A 22281-nucleotide genomic window follows, 5' to 3' on the forward strand; every position below is an offset into this window, starting at 1 on the left:
AACACATAGAAAACAAAGAAAGACATTAAACGTCATTAAGCATACTTCATAAGAAAGGAAAAAAAAATACCAGCTTTAGCTGTGAAGAAAGGCATCCGTAGATTGGACTTCAGACAATGAATCACAATTCAGAATCTTGGGATAATGAAACGTGGATGTTATATCTCTTAGATTGTAAGCTCCCAGGATCAGGGCCCTCCTATCCTCTTGTATTGAACTGTATTGTTGCTGTATTGTCTCCCGTTATATTGTAAAGCGCTGAGCAAACTGTTGGCGCTATAGAAACCCTGTATAATAATAATATTCAGCTTTTTGTTTTTAAAAGGGAACCAATCATGATCTTACTTATACAATAATCTTAAAGCAGTATTAAACCCAAAAGGATTAAATATATTGCAGCTTACCAATTCTCGGATGTGATGACTACATTAGTTTTCTTTCTTCTCTTTTCATCTGGTGATCATTTTTCAAAAGAAGAAGCTCTCTTACAGATGTATCATTTACAGGGATGAGACAAAACTATTCAACACTGACAAGGGTGCTTACAATGATCAGTGCTTTTTATTTATGCAAAACCTTAATCCCAAAAGGAAAAAAAAGTTTTCTGTAACTGAATATAAAGTGTTAACTGGAGTTTGGCTTCAAATGTGTTAGTGTATCTAAATCTGCTAGCACATCTAGCACTCCCCTCACCCCAGGCTGACAATGCTGCTCTCCAAAGGTGTCCCATGTGCTCCTTAATCCAGAGTGTCTGTATAATACAGAAGGTGTGTTACTGGCCAAATGACGAGGTGAAAACAAAGGGAAAAACGCCTTAAAAATGAAAACTAATGAAGCCACCACATCTAATGATTGGTAAGGGTTAATTTTGGGTTTAATGCCACTATAAAGTTAAAAGACCCTGTTGCCACACTATTCATTTCAACAAAAATCTTTCCTATGTTTCTATCATCTCTAAAAGTTTCCCTTGTGCAGAAATCCAAAAGCCCTGAGACAGCTGCAGGGAGCTGCCATCTTGGATGTGATATCAGCAGCTCCAGCAGACTCAAGTGACACTCTATAGCAGGGGTCTCCAAAGTTTTTAAAAAAAAGGGCCAGTGTACTGTCTTTCAGACTTTGGGAGGGCCAGTGGTCCACTATGGCCAGTGGGTGTAGAAAATGTTTTGGGCTTGTTGGTCAGTGGAAGCAAAAAAAAATTACATAGAGCTTGTGGTCAGAAGAAGGAGGAATAGTGTCGCGTCTTTGGTATCAGTGGAAAGAATATAACCCCATCCTTTGTGTCAGAGGAAGGAATAATGCCCCATCAGTCGAAGGAATAGTGCCCCTATCCTTAGTGTCAATAGGAAGAATAGTGCCCCATTGCTGGTGTCAGTGGAAGGAATAGTGCCCTATCAGTGTCAGTAGGAGGAATAGTGCCCCATTGTTGGTGTCAATGGAAGGAATAGTGCCCTATCCTTAGTGTCAGTAGGAAGAATAGTGCCCCATTGTTGGTGTCAGTGGAAGAAATAGTGCCCTATCCTTAGTGTCAGTAGGAGGAATAGTGCCCCATTGTTGGTGTCAGTGGAAGGAATAGTACCCCTATCCTTAGTGTCAGTAGGAGGAATGGTGCCCATTGTTGGTGTCAGTGGAAGAAATAGTGCCCCTATCCTTAGTGTCAGTAGGAGGAATAGTGCAACATTGTTGGTATCAGTGGGAAGAAGAGTGCCCCATTGTTGGTATTAGTGGGTGTGATAGTGCTCCATCTTTGATGTCAGTGGGAGGAATAATATTCAGACGTGGAAGGCAGTATGACCCATCACTGGTACCAGTGGAAGGAATATGGCCCCACTGTTGAGGTCAGTAAAAGGAATTTTGCCCCACTGTTGGTGGAAAGAATGATACCTCATCATTGGTGTCAGTAGGAGAAAACAGGGCCTTGTATCAATGACAGGAATAGTGCCCAAAAGGCAGAATAAAGGCAAGCAAGGGGCCGCATCCGGCCCTTGGGCCACAGTTTGGAGACCACTTTTGCCCCAAAAGCAGATGAAGCATTTCTGGAGGACAGCATTATTCATTCTATACTTACATTGGTTCAGCTTGAACCAATGTAAGTATTTATAATTTTATACCTAATATATTGTTAGGGAATCTGACAATCACTGTAGTAGTCAGCACTACTACAGTGATCGCCGCTATCTTCCGGTTTCTGTGCCTGCGTGTGTTGGTATTTTGATACAGATTCGTAATTGCACCCTCTAGTGTTTATCTCTGTATCAGCAAGTATAATTCGCATTCCTGCTTAAAGCTTTACTCCAGGTATGATCTTAATTACACAGTTACGTTGGTCCAGCTTGGCACAATAGAAATATGCATATCTGTTACCGGACTGATCACTGGCGAAACTGGAAATCACTGTAGTACTTGGAACTACTGCAGTGTTCGCCATGATCTTCTGCACAGAGAGAACCTGTGAGGACATCACTAGGTCACAGCTTCCCTTTTGTACATTGACCACAGGGGGTTGCTTGCTCAGTTCTGCCTCCATTCACAGAACTTCTTGTATTTTATTAATGAACGCACAGGGTTTTCTGATTGCACAAGGAAACTAGATGGTAGGATTACATCACAATCTCCACCTTGTCCAGAATGCCTTGTATTCATTAAAAAAACTCCTTGTGGTCAACATGCAGTGGGGTAGCCTCTCAGCACAGAGCCCAAAAGATAGCAGCAATCCCTGTAGCAAGACTGACTAATATACTGGTTGTCATCTTCCGCAGCAGCCCATCAAGTATGAAATATGGCCCTATGTAACTATGAAATTAAACTCATACCTGGAGTTCAACCTTAAAGTACAGTGGGGATCGAAAGTTTGGGCACCCCAGCTAAAAATTTGTATTAATGTGCATAAAGAAGCCAAGGAAAGATGGAAAAATCTCCAAAAGGCATCAAATTACAGATTAGACATTCTTATAATATGTCAACAAAAGACCAAGAAAAATATCAGACAGAACAGCTCGCAGGATTGTGAGAAAAACAATTCAAAACCCACGTTTGACTGCACGATCCCTCCAGAAAGATCTGGCAGACACTGGAGTTGTGGTACACTATTCCACTATAAAGAGATACTTGTACAAATATGGTCTTCATGGAAGAGTCATCAGAAGAAAACCTCTTCTACGTCCTCACCACAAAAATCATCGTTTGAACTTTGCAAATGAACATATAGACAATCCTGATGCATTTTGGAAACAAGTTCTGTGGACCGATGAGGTTAAAATTTAACTTTTTGGCCGGAATGAGCAAAGGTATGTTTGGAGAAGAAGGGGCACAGAATTTAATGAAAAGAACCTCTGTCCAACTGTTAAGCATGGGGTTGGATCAATCATGCTTTGGGGTTGTGTTGCAGCCAGTGGCACAGGGAACATCTCACGAGTAGAAGGAAAAATGGATTCAATAAAATTTCAGCAAATTTTGGATAGTAACTTGATGCAATCTGTGAAAAAGCTGAAGTTAAAGAGAGGATGGCTTCTACAAATGGATAATGATCCTAAACACACCTCGAAATCCACGGGGGATTACATCAAGAGGCGTAAACTGAAGGTTTTGCCAAGGCCTTCACAATCTCCTGACCTCAAAATAATTGAAAATCTATGGATAGACCTTAAAAGAGCAGTGCGTGACAGACAGCCCAGAAATCTCAAAGAACTGGAAGACTTTTGTAAGGAAGAATGGGCAAAGATACCTCAAACAAGAATTGAAAGACTCTTGGCTGGCTACAAAAAGCGTTTACAAGCTGTGATACTTGCCAAAGGGGGCAGTACAAGATATTAACTCTGCAGGGTGCCCAAACTTTTGCAGACGTCATTTTTATGTTTTCTGTTATTTTGAAAGTGGAAATGATGGAAATAAAATCTAACTTTTGTTGACATATTATAAGAATGTCTAATCTGTAATTTGATGCCTTTTGGAGATTTTTCCATCTTCCTTGGCTTCTTTATGCACATTAATACAAATTTTTAGCTGGGGTGCCCAAACTTTCGATCCCCACTGTAGAACTATAGGCAAAACTTTTTTTTTTTTCCATGTTGGATAGAGTAAGCCAGTAAACCCCTGCCAGTTTATTTTTTACCATCTGTATCACATTTGGGAGATTTCTCTTCACTTTCTGTCCCATAGCCAAAACAGGAAGTGAGAATATCTCTGCAAATTAAGGGAATTCCTCCAGGTCACCAGAACTAGTGTCCCCAATGGAAAATTTCCCTTCTATTAATTTTCTGGGGACGGCCCAAAATGTGGTGTTTCTTTTACTTTCACTTCCAATGATAATGGTAAACAAATAGAGAGGGGGAATCTCCCTAACAGGAGTACAGACTGCAATAAAAACCTGACAGGTGTTCTAATCCCTCTACACAGTTCAAAACGTAATAAAAAACATGTTTTGCCTTTAGTTATACTTAAAGTGGTTAAAAAACTCTTTTTTTTTTTTTTAAAACGTAAAATTAAAAAAAAAGTTATACTCATCTGCTCTGTGCAATGGTACTGCAGAAAGCAGCCCCTTACCTCCTCTTCTGAGGTCCCCTGCCGAAGTGGTCTGCTCCTCCTATTCTGTGTGCACCCCCCATAGCAAGCCACCTGATATGGGGGCACACCTGCGGGTTTGCTCCTGAGATGGGCAATGTGCATTCATAGACAGGCAAGCCCCTGCTCCCTCCTTCCAAGATTTCATTGACATCAGGGGGAGCCACTGACTCTCGCTGCTATCAGTGCAGTCTGGGAGAGGGGAGATATGAACTGCAGCCGTGGTCAGCACTGGATCGATGTAGGAATCAGGTAAGTGTTTAGGGAGGGAGGTTTAGAGAAAACAGGCACTGGAAGGTTTTTTTTTTACTTTAATGCATACGATGCAGTAAGGTTAAAAAAAAAAATTAAAAAAAAAAACACAGAAAACATTTAGAGTTTAGAACCATTCTAAAGTAGAACTATAGGCAATTTTTTTTTCATTATAGATAGAGTAGTGGAGGGTTATATAATCCCTGTTAAATTTTTTTTTTCTTTCACCATCTGCAACCAATTACAGAGATATACCTTAATTTCCTGTCTCATAGCCAAACAGGAAGTGACAGGAAATCCCTGTAAATTAAGGGAATTCCTTGGGGACCCCCAAGTCACCAGAATCAGGTTCCCCATTGGAAAATTTCTCCAAAATTACTTTTCTGGGGACAACCCGAAATGTGTGATTTTCTTTACTTTCACTTTCATTGATAAACAGGACAAATAGAGAGGATGATTCTCCCTAATTTGGGCATAGGCAGCAATAAAAACTGACAAGTAATCTAACCCATCTCCACTCTATCCAAAACCAAAAAAAATGCATTAAGTTATACTTTAAAGCGGAGTTCCACTCAAAAGCAGAAGCTCCGCTTATTTGCCTCCTCCCCCCCTCCACTGCCATATTTGGCACCTTTTGGGGGGGAAGCGGATACCTATTTTTGACAGGTACCCGCTCCCACTTCCAGCTCCCTTCGCAGTTCAGCCCCCTCCTTCCTCCAACAGTCTCCTGGGAACCTTCACAGCTCCCAGAAGACTGCCAGACCAATGAGAATGCACAACTCACGCACGCGCAGTGGGCACCCAGCTGTGAAGCCGCAAGCTGTCACAGCCTGGTGCCCACAGTTGTAATGCTGGCGCCAGGGAGAGAAGAGGCAGAGAAGGGATGGCGCGGGTGAATACATCACTGGACCCTGGGACAGGTGAGTGTGTGTTTATTAAAAGTCAGCAGCTACAGTTTTTGTAGCTGCTGACTTTTAATAAACACAGAACTGACTGGAACTCCACTTAACCCCCCAATCACATCAAGCCAGACTTTGAAATCGTGAGACTTACAGTGAAGCCACACAATTTCAAAGTTGGGGGACGTGCCAATTTCAGGTGCGATTTGCAATACATTTGACACAGATGTCTATGCAAATTGCACAAAAAGTAGTGAATGTACTACTTCGGAAATCGGACCAACCAAGTCGGAACCGCACCGATTGGCATACGATTTGCATGGCATGCAAATCGCACCCAGTGCTACTGGGGTGTTAACCAGGAATGCGTAATATACTTACTGATACAAAGATACACTATATTGCCAAAAGTATTGGGCCAGCCCTCCAAATCATTGGATTCAGGTGTTCCAATCACCTCCATGGCACAGCTGTATAAAATCAAGCACCTAGGCATGCAGACTGGTTCTACAAAGAGTTGTGAAAAGAATGGGTCACTCTCAGGAGCTCAGTGAGTTCAAGCGTGGTACCGTGATAAGATGTCACCTGTGCAATAAGTGTCGGATGCAGTGGTGTAAAGCACGCCACCATTGGACTCTAGAGCAGTGGAGACGTATTCTCTGGAGTGACCAATCACACTTCTCTGTCTGGCAATCCGATGGATGTGTTTGGGTTTGGTGGTTGCCAGGAGAACAGTACTTGCCTGACTGCATTGTGCCAAGTGTAAAGTTTGGTGGAGGGGGGATTATGGTGTGGGGTTGTTTTTCAAGGGTTGGGCTTGCACCTTTAGTTCCAGTGAAGGGAACTCTTAAGGCATCAGCATACCAAAACATTTTGGACAATTTCATGCTCCCAACTTTGTGGAAAGAGTTTGGGGATGGCCCCTTCCTGTTCCAACATGACTGCACACCAGTTCACAAAGCAAGGTCCACAAAGACATGGATGAGCGAGTTTGGGGTGGAGGAATTGCTTGGCCTGCACAGAGTCCTGACCTCAACCCCATAGAAAACCTTTGAGATGAATTAGAGCAAAGACTGTGAGCCAGGCCTTCTCGTCCGACATCAGTGCCTGACCTCACACATGCCCTTCTGGAAGAATGGTCAAACCTTCCCATAGACACCCTCCTAAACCTTGTGGACAGCCTTCCCAGAAGGGTTGAAGCTGTTATAGCTGCAAAGGGCGGGGCCAACCCAATATTGAACCCTACGCACTAACACTGAGATACCATTAAAGTTCATGAGTGTGGAAAGGCAGGTGTCCCAATACTTTTGGCAATTAAGTGTAAGCACTAGGGGGTGCAATTACAATTCTGTAACCAAAATACGGAACAGCAAAGAAAGTAAAAATGTGAAAGAGTGGAAAAAGCTTTTAATTAAAATCTTGTAATAATGTAAGGTGTGTTATTTTTGGAAATAACTTTTCTTTAATTAAACCGATCTGTTTTTGCCTTTGTTTTTTTACAGTAAAGGTCAGGCTGTAATTTCTGCTCTGTAATTCCGATTTTATTTTTAAATTAATTTAGCAGAATGCCATCTGAATCAATCTTGGAATTATAGTCTCTCCCCAGCGCTCTGCAAGTTCTCAGTAAGCAGCCCAACTAGCGGATTTTCCAAAATGAGCCCAGTGATGTCTTCTTCCTTTCATGTGAGGAGTCAGACACTTCTGTGCTGCTGTCAGCAGATCATCATTAAGCCTATATTTTGCCTGTGGCAGCTTGTGACATAGATGCATAATTTGAGGCTTCGGCTTTATACCCTACATATTCCACATCCTGCATTTTCTAAATCACTATTGATTTCACATTTGATGGAGCTACGTCATCTACACATCTGCCTTGGGTCCGCAACCCATACTTTGCGTCTGACCTGCGACCTACACCAAACACTAACAATATTTACTCAATTCATCTGTGCAATTCAGATAAGAAGAGAGTAAAATGATGTTCCTTTCAAAGTGGCTATTCCGTTCATTCAGAAAAGACGGGCCAGTCTGTAAACTCGGCTTGCTGCTTCCACAAAATGTTTCTCCTTTCATTTGTAAAGCGATTCAAAACGTGGCACAATTTCACATCCAGTGCTGCGCATGCTGCCAGGAAAAGGTAAAACTACAGAAAATGTCGGATAGTAGGGTGGGGAGCTATACCAGGGCATGAAAGCTCATGAAGGATGCTTCAAACAGTGGCTTAGTGGTTAGCACTTCTGCGTTGTAGCACTAGGGTCCTCAGTTCAAGTCCTATCAGGACATCTGCATGGAGTTTACATGTTCTCCCTGTGCATGCACAAGTTGCCTCTGGGTACTCTGGTTTACTCCCAGACTCCAAACACATGCTGGTAAATTAACTAGCTCCAATCTCAAAAATTGACCCTAGTATGATATTCTACTGAGCACAAGGGTGGCTGTCTCACCATCTGCCACAACAGTAGATAAAGCACCTCAGGAGGTGTGGGAAAGTGGGGTGGGCAACTGTACCAGGTCTTTAAAAGTTCTCCAGTGGCCTAGTGGCTAGCACTTCCATCTTACAGCACTGGTGTCTTTAGTCGAAGTCCCATCAGGACACTATCTGCATGGAGTTTACATTCCTCTGGGTACTCTGGTTTGCTCCCACACTCCAAAGCCATGATGGTAGGTTAAAGGTCCCACAAATTGGCCCTAGTATGATAGTGTACTCAGAATTCCAAAGATGGCTGCCTCACCATCTGCCACAACAGCAGATAAAGCACTACTGGAGGTGTAGTTGAGGTGGGCAACTGTGTCAGCACCCAACTGTGGGTGGCCATAGGTGGACAACCATATCCTGAAGGGAGTTACAACGGAAATGCTCCACTTCAGCTTCTCTGTGTCTCAACCTGACTGGGAGCAGGCTAACTCTTCATCTTGTCTAGCGCTGTCACCACCATCCCAACACCCAAAAAAGAAAATGAACACACCAGGCAGCCCCTTTGCATAAGACTTTTTTGTTTCAGCAATCACTTCATCCACATGGGCCACTCGGAACCACGTGGATGGAGTTCTTACATATTTTTAGCCCCCAAGTGCATTACTTTACATTTTTCAACATTAAACCTCATGTATTTGCCCACGCCCTTTATTGAGATATTTTTTGTAAAGTTTATATATCCTGCAATAACATCACAGCAGGATATAGAAACTGTACAAGAAGACTTCAATAAAATTAAGGAGTGGGCATATACATGGCAAAAGAGGTTTCATGTTGAAAAATGTAAAGTAATGCACTTGGGGCTAAAAATATAAATGCAAGTAACACGCTAGGTGGAGAACCTCTGGGGGAATCCAGGACAGAAAAGGATCTGGAGGTCCCAGTAGAAGACATGCAATGCCAAGCTGCAGCAAGCAAAGCTAACAAAATGCTAGCATGCATAAAAAGGGGAATTTACTCCAGAGATAAAACTATAATCCTGCCACGTTATAAAAAAAACTCTGGTTCGGCCACATCTGGAGTATGTATTCCAGTTCTGGTCACCAATGATCAGGAAGGATGTGCTTGAGCTGGAGAGAGTCCAGCAAAGAGCAATAAAATTAATAAGGGGACTGGAGGACCTCAGTTATGAGGAAAGACTACAAACATTAAACTTATTCCCTCTGGAGGAGAAGAGACGCTTGAGAGAAGATACAGTGAAGGAAATAAGTATTTGATCCCCTGCTGATTTTGAATGTTTGCCATCTCACAAAGAAATGATCGGTCTAAAAATCGAATGGTAGGTGTATTGTAACACAGAGACAGAATAGCAAAAAAAAATTCAAAAGAAATGTATGTCTAACAAATTATGCACAGATTTGCATGTTCATGAAGGAAATAAGTATTTGATCCCCTTCACAAAACATGACTTAGTACTTGGTGGCAAATCCCTTGTTGGCAATCACAGAAGTCAGACGTTTCCTGTAGTTGGCCACCAGGTTTGCACACATCTCAGGAGGAATTTTGGCCCACTCCTCTTGGCAGACCCTCTCCAAGTCATTAAGGTTTGGTGGCTGACATTTGGCAACTCAAACTTTCAGCTCCCTCTACAGATTTTCAATCGGATTAAGCTCTGGAGACTGGTTAGGCCACTCCAGGACCTTAATGTGCTTCTTCTTGAGCCACTCCTTTGTTGCCTTGGCTGTGTGTTTTGGGTCATTGTCATGCTGGAACACCCATCCACAACCCATTTTCAATGCCCTGGCTGAGGAAAGAAGGTTCTCACCCAAGATTTATCGATACATTGCCCCATCCATCATCCCTTTGATGCGGTGCAGTTGTCCTGTCCCCTTAGCAGTAACCTGAGAGTTGGCTGTACAAAGGTTTGTATGGTTAGATTGTAATGTGTATCACGACCCTTTGGGCTTATTCAATAAAGAAAAGGGATACCTCTCAGGTAAAACAATCAATTTCAGACCCAACACAGGTGCTGGCTCCATGTTGGGCTCATTGACACAGGCATGCCAATCTGTTTGGACGCGCAAAGGGCTATCTTTTCCTACATGGGATGCACAGGTGTTGTGTGACACAGACACAGGCGCTGGTCCCAATTTGACAGCCGTGAGGGTGCGTGTTGCCGAACACATAAATGTGTATGTTCAGGGACACACCCCCCACAAACACAGTTGTCCAATTGGGACATGAATGGGATTGCCTGCACGCAGATGCATGGATCAAAACTGGGACCAATGGCTGTGCCAGTACAACCATTGCATCATAATAGACATGAATGGGATTGCCTGCATGCAGATGCATGGATCAAACTGGGACCAATGGCTATGCCAGTACAACCATTGCTTCATAATAGACATGAATGGGATTGCCTGCAAGCAGATGCATGGATCACCTGTGCATCCCGTGCAGGCAAAGAAGGCCATTATGGCCTACACACAGGCATAAGGATCGATGCGTCCATGTACATTAGCCTTTAGGATTAAAGTATCCTTAGGGCCAGTGTTGATTGTCTTTGAAGGTCCTAATGCGGGCATGCTTTTGATTTTAGTTCCTCGGAGACCTTTCAGAATTCATTGACAGGTGAAAAAGTTATTTTTTGCATCCCCAATAATGAAAAAGTTATGAAGTATACAAAAGTCTCTAACACTGGCCCTTACTAATACCTTCACTGTGAATTTATGTATCACTGTGACACTCCCAGTGTAGTTCAGTACACAGATAGTCAATGCTAACAGAAATCAAAACCTACCTCTCGCTTGTCTAAGGCGGCGTATTCTGCTTCAATGTCGTCTGCCTCTGGGTCCCGCGAGAACACCATCTGAGACTCCAGTTTGAGCGCCAGGTCCTTGTGGTTCTGTTTCTCAGAGCAGTCACAGGGGGTGTCCTTGTTCTCATTTTCAGCAAAGAGGTTACTTCCATTCCTCACTAGTAGCTGTTAGAAAAAACATACGATGCTCATTATTTCATAATTAAATTGCAACTAAAAAATAACAATTTTATAGATCTTGGCTTACTGGTCCTCAGATGTGATGGTGTCATTAGTTTTTTTTAAGTGGAAATTTCACCTGGAAATCCTGAGAATAACACACTTCCTGTCTTTGGTTTCAAAAACCAGTCAACCCTATTTGAACATTTGATTAATATTTTGCACACATTTCAGGCCTGAATATTACTTAAAGCCAAACTTCAGGCAACTAAAAAGTTATTCCATGCAGCGAGGCTAAGCCTACATGTTCTAGTCTATGAGGGCAAAAAAAAAAAAAAAGTCCTCCACTCCTCTCTGCAGTTAGACTAGTCCCCGCAGCTTAGTCTCCCCATACTTCAGTAGTCCTGACATCATCAAGACAAAAGCAGGGTCCATAGTCATAGGCGCAATGACACTAAGGGACAGTTCACCACCGGAGTCATTAAACAAAGTCATTCAAACAAGTCATTAAAAGTCATTAAAAGTGATTGCAAACCTATTTTTTTAAAATAATAAAGCCAGCGTGCAATGGGGGCACTCCTGCAAGCTCAATCACAAGGCAGGATCTGTATGTCCATTGACACACAAAGTGCAGCTCTGCCTCGCCTCCTAGCAGGCTATGATTGACAGCAGCAAGAGCCAATGACTGCTACCTCCATGTCCAGCACTGTGCACAAGAGCAGTGGCTCTATATCTCCTCACTGGACATGGAGCCGAGGGGGAACCCTGGGCAACATGGCAGATCCAGGGGGAGCCCTCGGTGGCATGGCATAGCCGGAAGAAACTCTGGGTAGCATGGCAGGAGTACTCTGGGCAGAGTCAGAGGTGAACCCTGGGCTGCATTGCAGAACGGGGGGGGGAACACTGGGAAGCACAGCAGAGCTGAGAGAAACACTGGGCAGTATGGCAAAGCCGGGGGTACTCTGGGCAGAGCCAAGGAAAACCTTGGGTGGCTTGGCAGATCCGGGGATGGGGTGGGGGGGACGGGGCTCTGGTTGGCTTGGCAGGAGTGGGTGTACAGAACTTGACATCATTGTCCCTTAGAGATATAAAAAGTCGGTTGGCAATTTATTTCACCAACATCAGTTCATAATGCTCTACTTATGTCCCATTTATTTGCCCATCACCTTACCTCAATACAAGTTTTCATCCCTGAGGCAGCAGCATAGTGCAAAGGTGTGTTCTTCTTGTTGTCCGTGGCATCGAGTGCAGCCCTCTCGTACTCGCCATGGTCAAGCTTTGCTCCTTTCCACTCTAGAAACATCCGTAAACACTCAGACCTCCTGCGGTCGTCATCCACTGGTCGGGGCAAGCGGTGGTCTAGAGCACCTTCTGAGATCCGCAGATCGGATCCCATACAAAGCAAGTGCATAGAACTCTCATTGTGAATGTTGCGTTTGTTGGGATTCCCGTCTTTCCCAATAAGAAAAGCCCTGTAACAAAAAAAAAAAAGATGGATGATAGACAGAGAATGATACATAACAAGAACATGAGTGAACATAATGGGGTTGATTTACTAAAGTCAAACAGGCTGTGCACGTCCAGAGTAAAATAAAGTTTTGCCTTTAGTCCTAGTTTAATGCAGCTCTGTAATTGTTAATACATCATTAAAGCGGAGTTCCACTCACTCTGTAAAAAAATATAAGTCAGCAGCTATAAAAACTGTAGCTGCTGACTTTTAAAAAACAGCCACTCACCTGTCCCACGATACCCCGTTGCCCCCGCCATCCTGTATTCCAGGCTCCGACATCTTCAGTATGGGCACCCAGCTGTGACAGCTTGCGGCTTCACAGCCGGGTGCTCACTGCGCCTGCATGAGTAGCACTGCGCTTCCTGAATGGCCCGTAGTCTTCTGGGACCTGTAATGTGTCCCACAAGACTTCGGGGAGGGAGGGGAGGAGGACAACGTCCGCTTCCGATCGCCTAGGCGAGTACCTGTCAAATTCGGGTACACTCCCCCCCCACTCCCCAAAGGTGCCAATCCTTAATGGAGAGTGGGGGATCAATCTAAAGCGGAACTTCCCCTTTTGGGTGGAATTCCGCATTAAATGTATTTTTTAAATGCAAGCATGGTAAAGTACTTTGTTTTTTTATCAGCCTCTTGAAGTTTATTGTACAGTCTAGACAGTAAAGTTCACAGAAGGTAAAAGCAAAAAGGAGCCAGTCAGATATGCTGTAGCAAAAGAAGCATGCTGATTGTGGGAGAGAGCAGAGTGACAAAGATTAGCTCATCAATGTGCGGCCTCTCTTTGCACTGTTCTGACACATGGTGGGGTTGGGGAGGAGACCTGTAAAGAGAAGTGAAAAATCCAGCAGAGACAGACCAGGTCTTCTTCACTTCCAGGAAGGACTGTGCTGTCAGTGAGAGCTGTGAAAATATCAGCAATGGATGGACAATCCTTGTCCTTCTCCCTTCTTTAGATTTCATTTGTGTACTCAGCAGCTTGCCTGGAGTTCAGCTTTATATTTGCAGAGACTCTTTTTACAGGATATTATTTTGCTCCCCCAGATCAGTAGAAGCAGCACTTCAATAAAAACCCAACCAAGCTGCTAGAGGATCTGCCAGAAATCCAGTGTGCTTCTAACTTCCTGTTTGGGCTGACAACGCCATGTGCCCTTACTTAACGAAAAATCACAAACAGGTTTTCCAGCCCCACCAGCTGGATGACAGCCTTTCACCTACAGTGGGGCAAAAAAGTATTTAGTCAGCCACCAATTGTGCAAGTAATTGGCATCATAGGTAGACCTCAACTATGAGAGACAAAATGAGAAGAAAAATCCAGACAATCACATTGGCTGATTTGGAAAGAATTTATTTGCAAATTATGGTGGAAAATAAGTATTTGGTCAATATCAAAAGTTCATCTCAATACTTTGTTATATATCCTTTGTTGGCAATGACAGAGGTCAAACGTTTCCTGTAAGTCTTCACAAGGTTGGCACACACTGTTGCTGGTATGTTGGCCCATTCCTCCATGCAGATCTCCTCTAGAGCAGTGATGTTTTGGGGCTGTCGCTGGGCAACACGGACTTTCAACTCCCTCCAAAGGTTTTCTATGGTGTTGAGATCTGGAGACTGGCTAGGCCACTCCAGGACCTTGAAATGCTTCTTACGAAGCCACTCGTTCGTTGCCCGGGCGGTATGTTTGGGATCATTGTCATGTTGGAAGACCCAGCCACGTTTCATCTTCAATGCCCTTGCTAATGGAAGGAGGTTTGCACTCAAAATCTCACGATACATGGCCCCATTCATTCTGTCATGTACATGGATCAGTCGTCCTGGTCCCTTTGCAGAGAAACAGCCCCAAAGCATGATGCTGCCACCCCATGCTTCACAGTAGGTATGGTGTTCTTTGGATGCAACTCTCCTACCAAGCAGTTCTGTTTTGGTTTCATCTGACCATATGACGTTCTCCCAATCCTCTTCTGGATCATCCAAATGCTCTCTAGCAAACTTCAGACGGGCCCGGACATGTACTGGCTTAACCTCCCTGGCGGTTTTCCCGAGTGTAGCTCGGGGTAGAATTTCTATACCACAAGCGGTAACCCCGAGCTACACTCGGGCTTACCATGCGGCGCTGCTCTGGGGGTCCCTGCAGCACTTACCTTGTCCTTCGTTCCCACGATGTGTCCCCTGCAGCGTCCCCGGCCATCTCCTCCGGCCGATGCCGGCATCCGGCTTCTGTGTTCCGGTCCCCGTGACGTCGGGACGTACGGGCGCCGCCGGCGGCGGGAAATTTAAAAAATTTTAAAAATGTCATTTTTTTTTTTTCAATTTTAAATAGTAAAACATTGCTGTTTCATCCCATTTCACATACATTTTGTCCCGAGTGCTTTGTCCTGCGCCCTGCCTGCATTTTGTCTGTTCTTTCTGCCTGGAAACTTAGAAAAGTCCATGGCGTCCAAAAAGCGTCCCTTTACGTCAAAAGCGGTTTTAGACCGGCTAGAGAACAGCGATAGTAAATCAGAACCACTTACAGAATTGAGTGATAATGATTTGTGGGGAAATTTTCCTAAAAATTACAGCCTACAATAAAAAACTATTTCCATGCGAAAAAATGGTACCGCTTTCAGCACAAAAAATCAGAAGGAATCATACCGCCAAGGAGGTTAAGCAGGGGGACACGTCTGGCACTGCAGGATCTGAGTCCCTGGCGGCGTAGTGTGTTACTGATGGTAGCCTTTGTTATGTTGGTCCCAGCTCTCTGCAGGTCATTCACTAGGTCCCCCCGTGTGGTCCTGGGATTTTTGCTCACCGTTCTTGTAATAATTTTGACCCCACGGGGTGAGATCTTGCGTAGAGCCCCAGATCGAGGGAGATTATCAGTGGTCTTATATGTCTTCCATTTTCTAATTATTGCTCCCACAGTTGATTTGTTCACACCAAGCTGCTTGCCTATTGCAGATTTAGTCTTCCCAGCCTAGTGCAGATCTACAATTTTGTTTCTGTTGTCCTTCGCCAGATCTTTGGTCTTCACCATAGTGGAGTTTGGAGTGTGACTGTTTGAGGTTGTGGACAGGTGTCTTTTATACTGATAACAAGTTTAAACAGGTGCCATTGATACAGGTAATGAGTGCAGGACAGAGGAGCCTCTTAAAGAAGAAGGTACAGGTCTGTGATAGCCAGAAATCTTGCTTGTTTGTAGGTGACCAAATACTTATTTTCCACCAAATCAGCCAAGGTGATTGTCTGGATATTTTTTCTCATTTTGTCTCCCGTAGTTGAGGTCTACCTATGATGACAATTACAGGCCTCTCTCATCTTTTTAAGTAGGAGAACTTGCACAATTGGTGGCTGACTAAATACTTTTTTGTCCCACTGTATCCTCAAACCCTCTCTGTTCGACTCCACATTTCTTTTACAGCAAAACAATACTGCTGCCTCGAGTCCCAAGAGCCTGTACACATGCTACATGTGAAGGGCTATTGGGAGACATAGTTCTGGTGGCATGCATACATCAACAGGAACCGAACTCCGAGCATGTAGGATTTTGAAAGATAATGTCATATAGAGTATTAAATGATGGGGGGGAGGGTGGTATATTTAGGTTATGCCTGGACAACACTTAAAGACATAGTAACTATTGATGTTGTTAGCTCTGTTGTGATGGTAATAAAATTAAATGGAAAAAATATACAAGTGTTAAAAATGTATAATAATAAAAAAGAAAAAATTAAAAGCAACCCCATGGGGCACGCACATTTATGTAAACACAAATTGCTCCACACATGTGAGGTATTGCTGTAAAGTCAAAAAGAAAGCAGTAATTCTACGTTCATAATTAATGAGCTTTTCTAAACTGATGACCTATAAAGGCTTTTAAAGAGTCACCTATGGGCAATTTTGGCAATTTCATGGGCATCCAAACTTTTTTCTCAACAGGTATAGCATGCAGTTTTAAGGCTTGACATGTTTGGTATCAGTTTTATTCAGTGCCACCCCACCTTTTATACTTGCCAAAAAGTTGGGTATTACATTGTGTATGTATGCACTAAAATGTATTTATTTATTTTTACAGAAAGTATGCGTTTGATGAATATTTGTATAAATATCATGCACCGTTAAAAAAAAAAAAAAAAAAAAAAAAAAAAAACTTTGGAACTCCCACCATTTTATTCTAGAGTCTCTGCTTTCAGCAAATATTTTTCTCTGTTTGGGGTTTTAAGTAATTTTCTGGCAAAAAAGTTGTGTGCTCAGGTCAGTTACCGTATTTTTAGCTCCATAAGACGCACTTTTTCCTTCCCAAAAAATGGGGAAAAAAGTCTGTGTGTCTTATGGAGCGAATATGGAGCGGCTGGCCCGGTAAGTCTCGCCATGTTTGAATACTGGGCCGGACGCTTGGCTCTTCTCTGCAGACCTCCAGCGGTCCTACGTGTTCCTCGGTCCAGCGGTGTCCTCAGTCTTCTCTCCCCGGCACCCGACATAGGCACCCGGCTGTGACAGATTGCGGCTTCACAGCCAGGTGCCCACTGTGCATGTGCGAGAAACACTGTGCTTTGTGGATGGCCTTGTAGTCTTCTGGGATCTGTCATGTGTCTCAGAAGATTATGGGGAGGGAGGGGGAAGGACAACTCCGCAGAAGTGGGAGCTGGTACCTGTCAACTTCGGTTACCCGCTCCCCAAAGGTCCGCAGTCTCTGGTCATCTCCTGTACTATATCCGCAGTCTCTGGTCCATCTCCTGTACTGTGTCCGCAGTCTCTGGTCCATCTCCTGTACTGTGTCCGCAGTCTCTGGTCATCTAGTGTACTATGACCGCAGTCTATGGTCCATCTCCTGTACTATGTCCGCAGTCTCTGGTCCATCTCCTGTATTGTGTCCGCAGTCTCTGGTCATCTCCTGTACTACAGTCTCTGGTCATCTCCTGTACTACAGTCTCTGGTCATCTCCTGTACTACAGTCTCTGGTCATCTCCTGTACTACAGTCTCTGGTCATCTCCTGTACTACAGTCTCTGGTCATCTCCTGTACTACAGTCTCTGGTCATCTCCTGTACTATGTCTGCAGTCCATTGGTTCAGAATATTTTTTTTCCCGTTTTCCTCCTCTAAAATCTAGGTGCATCTTATGGTGTGAAAAATACGGTAATTTAAAAGTAAAGTAATTTCAAAAGTCTTTCAACCTTTTCAAACCTGCAGCTTTTATTACAATAATACTCAGTAATCCTGCCATGAAGATTCTTGTTCCGGAATTTATGGGTGACAACTTCACTTGCAGTAGAGACTACAAATGGCCATGCTGCTGCCAGGAATTGTATGTTGTCACCAGCAGAGAAATGCTGTGCATCCGTATATGTGTAGAGGAAGTGACTGAAAAAAGGCTGGAGGATATCAGCAGCACTGAGATGGAATGAAGGATGAAAAGATCTGAAAAGTGTTTAAAAAAAAAAATAATAATAAAAAGGCGATTTTTTTTTTCTTTTTAAATGATAATAATACATAATGTTTCAGAAAAAAAATGTCATCCCATTAGGGTTTGGACAAAGTATCAAAGCTTTCCCTGCTCCATCCAAAGTTTTAATCCAGGTTCTAAAGATCCAGACTCTTGACGTTCAAATCAAGCGGCCGGATAACATGGTGCTCACTTGATTAAATTAAAGCATGAATATTCAGTAGACAAATCACAAGGTAATAACCAACACAACATGAAATGTTAATAAAAAGCCAAACTGATATGAGTATAGAATAGATAAAGCCTCCCGTTCATCTGTAGGGACACGGTACATGAAAAACAAAAAGACTGCAACCAGATATGAATTGTGCAATAACCGTCTTGAAGCAAAAATCCACAATTCTAAATGGCAAACATGATCTACTACCCGATTATAAAATATATGGCAGAGGTATGTGGATATCCGTACAAAATTATTGAGTTCAGGTGTTTCCATTGAAGTATTAAAGAAGAACTCCAGCCAAAAACAACAAGATGAAAGAGAATAGTCCATTAAAATGTAAAAAAAACAAAAAATACCTTTTGCAGCATTTTCTTCAATCCAGAGATTACTTTCTTTCTGCCAATAGATGTCCTCAGTTTGATAGCCAGCATCATTCAGCCCACTTTCTCTGAGCCCAGGTAGTCTGGGATCTGCTCCAGCCTGTGACTGTACAGCAGGGGCCTCCAAAACCTCTAAACAGAGGGCCAGATTACTGTCCTTCAGACTTTAGAGGGGCCAGACTGTGGCCATTAAAAAATGCCTCAGGCTTGGTGGTTGGTGGCAGAAAAACAAAATTACATAGCGCCTGTGCCCATAAATGTTATTGATGGGAGAAATGGTGCCCCATCATTGGTGTCAATAGGAAGAATGGCTCCCCATCTTTGGTGTAAGTGAGAGCAACAGCACCCCTTTGTTGGTGTCAGTGAAAGGAACAGTGCCCTATTCTTTGTATCAGTGGGAGGAATAGCACCCCATTGTTGGTGTCAGTGGGAGAAATAGCACCCCATTATTTGTGTCAATGGAAAAAATGGCCCCCATCTTTGGCGTCAGTAGGAGCAATCGTGCCCCTTTGTCGGTGTCAGTGAAAGGAATAGTGCTCTATTCTTGGTTTCAGTGGGAGGAATAGTATTCCATTGTTGGTATCAGTGGGAGAAATAGCACCCCATCATTGGTATCAGTGGGAGGAATAGTGACCCAAGTGTTGGATAAAGGCAACAAAAGGCTGCATCCAGCGTAGAGGACACAGTTTGGAGACACTGTTCTACTGCAGTGGGGCTGAACTCTTATGATATAGAGCAGTGGTGGCCAACTCTCTTGATATGTGGGCCTCAAGTGCGGCCTGAAACATCATCAAAGGGCAGCACATACAATTCAGTAAATATTCATTATCAGAGAGAGCAGACGTGCAACAGAATATAGTCCTAGACCATGGCCATGATACAGGATATGGTTGAAGACTGTGGACAAGCTATATGATTTGTTGGAGACTGAGGACATTCTTCAGGAGACAGGTATAGACTGGAGACAAACTACATGAGCCTGCTAGAAATCGCTACTATAAGGGGGCAATAGGGAGACACAGATTAGTGCCTGGGCGGCCGCATGACCAGGGGTAAACGGCCGCATGTTGGGCACCAGGGATATAGAGGGCCTCGAGAGTTGCCCATGATGTCACCAAAAGGCTGCACATAATATTCAGTAAATGGCAATGCTGCAGAAAATGGCCAGAGACTGCAGGCATGCAACGGGAGTTGTTGGAGACTGGGGACATGCCTTTGATTATCTTCTGAAATGTGTTGCCAGTCTATGAATATCTTCTGAGTTTGAAAAAATATTACAGGATACTAAAAGAGATCTCCACTATTACAGCCCATTTACAAATCAGTGCTTTTACATTTGTGCTCCCTACAGTCCCCTTGGAAATGATTTGTGCCACATTAGATATTGCTCTTAGCAAGATCCATTATATAAGATGAGATAAAAAAAAAACATAAAAGAGAAAAAAGGGAAGGACAACACAGAAAAAGTAAGGTAGGCTGAAATAAATAAACCAAGCCATTTAACGAAAGAATATTTTCTCCACTGGTCCAAGCACCAACATAAGAAAAAGCAAGATTACGGTTTGCAGAAGCCCCTAGTACTGCACAATAAGTGCCAAAAGGGCCATAGGTTGGGCACAAAGACTCAATATAAAAGGTGAAGCAACACAGTGATGAGCTCATGTGGGAAAATGTGTTCTGGTCTGATGAAACCAAGGTTGAACTTTTTGGCCATAATTCCAAAAGATTTGTTTGGTGCAAAAACAACACTGCACATCACCAAAAGAACACCATACCCACAGTGAAGCATGGTGGTGGCAGCATCATGCTTTGAGGCTGTTTTTCTTCAGCTGGAACTGGGGCTTAGTCAAGGTAGAGGAAATTATGAACAGTTCCAAATATCAGTCAATATTGGCACAAAACCTTCAGGATTCTGCTAGAAAGCTGCACATGAAGAGGAACTTCATCTTTCAGCATGACAACGACCCAAAGCATACATCCAAATCAACAAAGGAATGCCTTTACCAGAAGAAGATTAAAGTTTTGGAATGGCCCAGCCAGAGCCCAGACCTGAATCTGATCAAAAATCTGTGGGGTGATCTGAAGAGGGCTGTGCACAGGAGATGCCCTCGCAATCTGACAGATTTGGAGTGTTTCTGCAACGAAGAATGGGCAAATATTGCAAAGTCAAGATGTGCCGTGCTGATAGACTCATACCCAAAACGACTGAGTTCTGGAATGAAACCAAAGGGGGCTTCAACAAAGTATTAGTTTAAGGGTGTGCACACTTATGCAACCATATTATTTTAGTTTTTTATTTTTACTTCCCTCCACCTAAAAGATTTCAGTTTGTTGTTCGAGTTGTACAGTTTATAGGTTACATTAAAGGTGGAAAAAGTTCTGAAATTATTTCTGTCTTATTTTTTTACATCACAGAAACCTGAAATTTTAACAGGGGTGTGTAGACTTTGTATATCCACTGTAGTTACGTTGCTCCAGTTGGACCTCTGTAACTATGTACGGTTTGGTCCATATATATTTGGACACAGGCACAATTTTCTTACTTTTGGCTCTGTATGCCACCAGAATACATTAAAACGAAACAATCCAAATGAATTTGAAGTGCAGACATTCACCTTTAATTCAAGGGGTTGAACATAAATATCAAGTACAAATTTTAGGAACTGCAACCATTTTTATACACAGTCCCTCCTTTTTCAGGGGCTCAAATGTAATTAGACAAATGAATATAATCATAAATAAAATGTTCATTTTTAATATTTTGTTGAGAATCCTTTACTGGCAATGACTGCCTGAAGTCTGGAACCCATGGACATTACCAAAGACTGGGTTTCCTCCTTTCTGATGCTTTGCTAGGCTTTAACTGCAGCTGTCTTCAGTAGTTCTTTGTTTGTGGGTCTTTCTGCCTTTAGCAAGTGAAATGCATGCTCAATTGGGTTGAGATCAGGTGATTGACTCGGCCATTGCAGAATATTCCACTTCTTTTCCTTCGAAAGCTCCTAGGATGCTTTTGAAGTGTTTTAGATCATTATCCATCTGTACTGTGAAGCGCTGTCCAATCAACTTTGCTGCATTTGGCTGAATCTGGGCTGACAGTATCTCTCTAAATGCTGCAGAATTCATCCGGCTGCTTCTGTCTTCTGTCACATCATCAATAAACACCAATGACCCAGTGCCACTGGAAGACATGCATGCCCATGCCATCACACTTTCTCTACCATGTTTTACAGAGGACGTTGGGTGCTTTGGATCATGGCTGAGGCTACAACCATGAACCCAGTATCATTTTTTTAAAGCTGGCTATTCTCTTTCAAGTAAAAGTAATCTTAGTGGTTAATCAGCTGCTGGATTACTTTTATGGGTGGTGGGAGGGGATCCCCCCCTCCCAGTGCCCACTAGCACGGTTACCAGGCTTCCCATACAACTGGGAAGCTGGAATCCGGATTACCACAGAGATGACCGTTGACCAGATGGTGTCCAGCCATTTCTATGGTCCTGGGAGGCCAGTATGGACGTCATGACATCACTTGTAGTTCTGGCAGATATAAACACTGACAATTTTTTTTTGCTGGAAAGCCTGAGATCAATTTTGTTTTTATTTCACGCTTTCCAGCATAGAGGAGAGATTTGGGGTCATTCATATATCT

At 43.2% G+C, this 22281-nt stretch overlaps 1 protein-coding gene across 1 annotated transcript in view; it reads right to left on the reverse strand.

Annotated features, from left to right (window-relative positions):
• ANKIB1 (ankyrin repeat and IBR domain containing 1) overlaps positions 1 to 22281 on the reverse strand; it is a 219450-nt gene that overhangs the window by 111792 nt on the left and 85377 nt on the right. Inside the window, exons 3-4 of the mRNA XM_089692132.1 lie at positions 12276 to 12576; positions 10928 to 11110 (exon numbers count right to left, since the gene is read on the reverse strand). Coding sequence (XP_089548258.1) covers positions 10928 to 11110; positions 12276 to 12576 — 484 coding nt within the window. The remainder of the gene's footprint in view (positions 1 to 10927; positions 11111 to 12275; positions 12577 to 22281) is intronic.

Source organism: Staurois parvus, unplaced genomic scaffold (assembly GCF_062004578.1).
Source record: "Staurois parvus isolate SC_StPar_1 unplaced genomic scaffold, SC_StPar_1.0 ptg000576l, whole genome shotgun sequence".
NCBI lineage: Eukaryota > Metazoa > Chordata > Amphibia > Anura > Ranidae > Staurois > Staurois parvus.